Below are 6157 nucleotides of genomic sequence, written 5' to 3'. Positions count from 1 at the left end.
GCGCTGAATTGTGGGCACGGGGAGATTAAGTGATATGCCCAGAGTCACAGGCTGTTGACCCGCTGAGGTTCGAACCTGGTACCCTCATCTCTGAAGTCAGCAGATTTATTTTGCTTTGTGCTTGGCCTGGCTATCACTCAGTGTGCGGGTCAGTGACCTCTATTAATGATCCCTCACTCTTCTGGAGAGAAGCCTTGTCCTAGGCCTGGTTATCACACAGTGTGTTGGTCATAATGATCCCTCACTCTACTGAACAGTAGCCTTGTCCTAGGCCTGATTATCATAGTGTGGGTCACTGTCTTCCATTAATGATCCCTCACTCTTCTGGAGAGAAGCCTTGTCCTATCACTGATTATCACACAGTGTGTGGGTCAATGACTTCCATTAATGATCACTCACTCTTCTGAAGAGAAGCCTTGTCCCAGGGCTGGTTATCACACAGTGTGTGGGTTAGTGACTTCCATTACTGATCCCTCACTCACATTTGCGGTACCACCAATCGTCACGCAAATCACATGTCCACAGATATGAAATGTGCTGTTAAGAACTGGTTTGTGTTTGTTTAAAAGTCAAAGGAATTTAGGGCCAGATGTAGCAAAGGGTTTGCGCCTCGCAAACGGCGAAAATCGCCGTTTGCGAGGCGCAAAAGCCTCTTTGCTATTCAGAAATGCATATGCGAGTCGGTACCGACTCGCAATATGCATTTCAGAATCGCAAATAGGAAGGGGTGTTCCCTTCCTATTTGCGAGTCTGAGTGGTATGCAATACCATTTGCGACCGCGTACGCGGTCGCAAATGGTATCGCAGTTACCATCCACTTCAAGTGGATGGTAACCCACTCGCAAATTGGAAGGGGTCCCCAGGGGACCCCTTCCACTTTGTGAATGGACCCAAAATTATTTTTTCAGGGCAGGGAGTGGTCCCAGGGACCACTCCCTGCCCTGAAAAAATACCGAAACTAAAGGTTTCGTTTTTTTTTTTAAGTGCAGCTCGTATTCCTTTAAGGAAAACGGGCTACACTTTAAAAAAAAAAAACTGCTTTATTGAAAGCAGTCACGAACATGGAGGTCTGCTGACGACAGCAGGCCTCCATGTTTGCGAGTGCCTATACTCGCTATGGGGCCGTAATTTGCAACCCACCTCATGAATATTCATGAGGTGGGTCATTGCGACCCCATAGCGAGTTGCAGTCGGTGTCTGAGACACCGTACTGCATACCAATTTGCGAGGTGCAAATTGCGAGTCGCATGGACTCGCACTTTGCACCTCGCAAATTTTAAAGTTGCTACATCTGGCCCTTAATTCTCCCAAAGTTTTGTGTGTTGTTTTATGTATAAGGATGTGTGTGTGTGGAAGACCAGTCTGTTTGCTGGTTCTCACCGGCTGGGTGGTGGTGGTTAATGGTAGGGAGAACTTGCAGGACTCAGCACTTGAATAAAATTAACCCATGGAATGGATTGCACTGTTTCGTACCAAAGTCACAAGGTGACACTTCCAGCGGGATGAATCTGGTCCTTTATCCGGCCCATGTTCCATCGTGGTCAGCCTGAACGTGTGACTTTGTTGTGATGTGGTGCAATAAGATACCCACAACTGATGCTTCGCACCTTTTGCTGCTATTTTAGAGAAGAACTGTAAAAACATATAACATCAATTCTACTGATTTGATTTTTGTTGTTACGATACCAGTTTAGTTATTAAAATATCTTCTCTTTTTCTAAATTGGTTTAGGATTCTTATTTTTCTTGTGTTGTGTTTTCACCTTATTACTCTTAGATTGCTACATGAGTACTTTACACATTGCCCATAAATTAAGCCCGACTGCTTACCAGGGGGTTAAGCTCAGATTTATTTAGTGACTTTTGTGGTTCACCTTGACAAGGACTGTGATTATTATTAGACATGGTACTCACTCCGTACCAACGATAATCCAATTTTGTACAGGCACTTTTAAAATCCTACAAATATGTCTTCTTTTCTTCATTACGAATAGACAGTTTTTCCATCATCTGGTATTTAACATCTGGTATTTGAATGTTCCACATATTTGTAATTTTATCATTTTCTGTAATTCCTTAATCTTAGAATAACTGCACATTTTAACTCCTGAGTATATCCACATATGGGTCAATATTATTGTTAATGTACTTAAATTCTTGCCAAGTTTGCTGCATCTCCATAAATTATTTCTATGTCTGTTCAGTGATATTGTGAGTTCGCTGATGTTTTTGTAGGATTGATAATTGACTAATGCTGTTCAGACATTAACTGCAATGGTAGGTTTATTACTCTGTGTTTTAGCTGATTCCTTAATGCTGAAGAGTCAACAAAACTCTCCCACACTCACTGCAATGGTAGGTTTATTACTCTGTGTGTTCACTGATTCCTTAATGCTGAAGAGTCAATAAAACTCTCCCACATTCACTGCAATTCTATGTTTTTTCCTCTGTGTGTTCGCTTATGTTTTCGGAGAGATGATACAAAACTGAAGCTTTTCACACATTCGCTACATTTGAATGGTTTTTCTCCTGTGTGTATTATTTGATGTGACCTCAATGTTGCGGAACAATTAAAACTACTCTTGCATTCACTGCAATGGTACGGTTTTTCCCCCGTGTGTGTTCGCTGATGTTGTTTTAGGCTTGATAATAAACTAAAGCTCTTCTCACATTCGCTACATTTGAATGGCTTTTCCCCTGTGTGTGTTCGCTGATGATTCCTTAATGCTGAAGATTCACTAAAGCTACTTTCACATTCACTACAATGGTGTGGTTTTTCCCCTGTGTGTTTTCGTTGATGGCTTTGTAAGTGTGATAACTGACTAAAGCTCTTCACACATTCACTGCACTTGAATGGCTTTTCCCCTGTGTGCGTTCGCTGATGAATCTTTAATGCTGAAATGTGATTAAAACTACTTTCACATTCACTGCATTTGAATGGCTTTTCCCCTGTGTGGGTTCGTTGATGGGTTTGTAAGTTTGATAACCGACTAAAGCTCTTCCCACACTCACTGCACTTGAACGGCTTTTCCCCTGTGTGCGTTCGCTGATGAATCTTTAATGCTGAAAGGTGACTAAAACTACTTTCACATTCACTGCACTTGAATGGCTTTTCCCCTGTGTGTGTTTGCTGATGGCTTCGTAGGCCTGGTAACTGACTAAAGCTCTTCAGACATTCACTGCACTTGAATGGCTTTTGCCCTCTGTGTGTTTGCTGAAGCTTTTTTAGGAGTGATAATCGACTAAAGCTCTTCACGCATTCAGTGCAATAGTATGGTTTTTCCCCTGTGTGTGTTTGCTGATGTCTTTGGAGATCTAAGAACCTAATAAAGCTCTTCACACATTCACTGCACCTAAATGGTTTTTCCCCTGTGTGTATTTGCAGATGACTTTGTAGGTTTGACAAATGCCTAAAGCTCTTCACACATTCACTGCACTTGAATGGCTTTTCCGCTGTGTGTGTTCGATGATGCTGTTTCAGGTGTGTTGAGTAACTAAAGCTACTTCCACATTCACTGCACTTGAATGGCTTTTCCCCTGTGTGTGTTCGCTGATGGCCCTTTAGGTGTGTTGAGTGTCTAAAGCTACTTTCACATTCACTGCACTTGAATGGCCTTTCCCCTGTGTGTGTTCGCTGATGCTGTTTTAGGTATTTTGAGTGACTAAAGCTACTTCCACATTCACTGCACTTGAATGGCTTTTCCCCTGTGTGTGTTCGCAGATGGTTTCGTAGGTTTTCTAATCGACTAAAGCTCTTCAAACATTCATTGCACCTGAATGGCTTTTCCCCTGTGTGTGTTCGCTGATGGCGTTTTAGCTGTGTTGAGTAACTAAAGCTACTTCCACATTCACTGCACTTGAATGGCTTTTCCCCTGTGTGGGTTTGTTGATGTTTTTTTTGGAATGATAATTCCCTAAAGCTTTTCACACATTCACCGCAATGGTATGTTTTTTCCCCAGTGTGGGTTTGTTTATGATCTTTTAGGAGTGCTGAATGACTGACGCTATTAACACATTCAGTGTAGTTAAATTTTTTTTCACATGTGTGCGTTTGCTGAGGGTGCTTTAGTTCTGATGACAAACAAAAGCTCTCGCTGCATGTGAATGTTTTTTCTTTCTTGGTTAGTGTCTCAGGATCTGTTATATATTTATATACATTCCATGTCTGTGTTTCCTGATGGGCCGACATGGCTGATAAAGCCCTCGTGTAATTCTCACATTGTCTGTATGTGTGTAGTATTTTGGACATTTGATTTCCTATTTAAATAAAGTAGAATAATTATTAAATTCTTATCATACGCAAAATTTGTGTGAGGCTTCTTTGGGGGTGATTTTGACTTTAGTTTGGATAATGGTTTAGCACACTTGCGGGAAACATTCACCCCCCTTTTGGTCAGTGTAAATTGGGACAGCACTCTGTATTTTAGACAGCACAATTTTTCTTTCCTTTGCCCTTCAGTTGTCTGGCTCCATTGTGCCTTTCTCTGGTTGCTGTGGTTTTGACAGAAAGAGTTTACAATACACGTAGAGGACTGAATAGTGGTGTATTGTCATTTTAGGAAACAGGGCACTGCTGTGAACACATCATACTGATCTCAAGATCAAACCTAGTATTGCACACGTGTTTACACATGAGGAAGTCTGTCAGAGTAGTTGCCTTAATTTTCTAGAGGTAATTTCTTAGTCTTGTGGCATGGAGGTGCACAGCTCAGACTCACATTCACTGAAAGGCTCTTGACTGCTTCTTCCAGGATCCCTCAGTATTGTTCAGGTTCCTCTCTCGCCGACAGCACTGATGTTTTCCTGACATTATTTATGACACTTTTTTCAGATTTACAATATTATCTTCATTATTCATTATCATTGTCTGCAATCAAGGCTTGTTTCCTGTTGATGTAAAGAGATTGAAAATCGCTAAATGGAAACGTAATGGAATGTGAATACACAGTGTTTATCTGGTTGTAAAAGTAATCTCTTCTTCATTATTTCTGAGACTTATCAAGGGACGTTTCACCGTACACAAATATTTAACTAAAAGTTCTGTTGAACACGTCACATCTTCTTTACTTCAAAAAAGTGGACATTCACTAGTGTTCACAGAGTAACGTAGTAAAGAAAGGGCACTCACGACCACCCACATGCTTTGGGAAAATCTTTAGGAGTATCCCGTGGACAAGATTTCATTTAAACAAGAACAGATTGTGGAAACAGAGATGGATCAGGACAGGATGCTGTTTAGTTTGAGGAAGCGTAGAAGAAAGGTAACTCTTGAGGAAGTATAAAATAAAGGAAACTCTTGAGGAAGTATTTAATAAGGGTATCTCTTCAGTGAGTATATAACAAAGGTAACTCTTCAGGATATATATAACAAAGGAAACTCTACAGAAATGATATAATAAAGATAATTCTTCTGAAAGTATTTGACAAAGGGAACTCTTCAGGATGTATATAATGAAGGGCTCTCCAGGAAGTATATAACAAAGGAAACTCTTCAGGATGTATATAATAAAGGGCTCTTCAGGAAGTATATAACAAAGGTAACTCTTTAGGACATATATAATAAAGGGCTCTTCAGGACGTATATAACAAAGGTAACTCTTTCACACTCTTCTTTACAATCCTTTCCTGTTCACATTGGATCAGCTGAAGTGCCAACTCCTGTCTTTAAACTGTTGTTTGTTATCTTTGCTACTTTCCCAGTCACCCTAGGGTGGGTCATGTATTTCTGCTTTCTGCAAACCTGAAAGACTGGTGCATTTTTGTGAGTTAAGGTGGATTATCTATCGCAATAATATCCGTCCATCTGGCCCTGACACTAGGCAGCTTACACAGCCTAGCTCTGGCCCTGACACTTTACACAAACAAGAGATTCTTTAGTTCTTCCTAAAGCAGATAGAGTTTGGATCCTGTTGCACCTTAAGCTTCAGCACCTTTCAGAATGAGGGGTTCATTAAAATACCTACCTTTACATAATGCATGCAGACAAGGCACACACACAACAGCAATATCAGTCATTTAGCTCTTAATAGAGGGAATTAATCACAATCAATAATTGACCTGACATATCCCCGCAGCCAACAGTGGTGGTCATACTGAGGGCCTGATTTTGAGTTTGGAAGGCAGGTTACTCTGTCACAAATGCGACAGATATCCTGTCC

The 6157-nt window shown here is 41.0% G+C and overlaps 1 protein-coding gene across 1 annotated transcript; it reads right to left on the bottom strand.

Moving 5' to 3' along the window:
* Positions 1-1868: 1868 nt before the first annotated feature.
* LOC138276104 (zinc finger protein 271-like) lies at positions 1869-4878 on the bottom strand. The gene has a single exon (XM_069219158.1). It carries the CDS (start codon positions 4246-4248, stop codon positions 2422-2424), a length of 1827 nt encoding a protein of 608 aa, XP_069075259.1. The 5' UTR covers positions 4249-4878; the 3' UTR covers positions 1869-2421.
* Positions 4879-6157: the final 1279 nt, after the last annotated feature.

Source organism: Pleurodeles waltl, unplaced genomic scaffold (assembly GCF_031143425.1).
Source record: "Pleurodeles waltl isolate 20211129_DDA unplaced genomic scaffold, aPleWal1.hap1.20221129 scaffold_37, whole genome shotgun sequence".
Lineage (NCBI taxonomy): Eukaryota > Metazoa > Chordata > Amphibia > Caudata > Salamandridae > Pleurodeles > Pleurodeles waltl.
The sequence above is the reverse complement of the archived record's forward strand: the minus strand, read 5'-3'. Positions and strand labels throughout refer to the sequence as shown.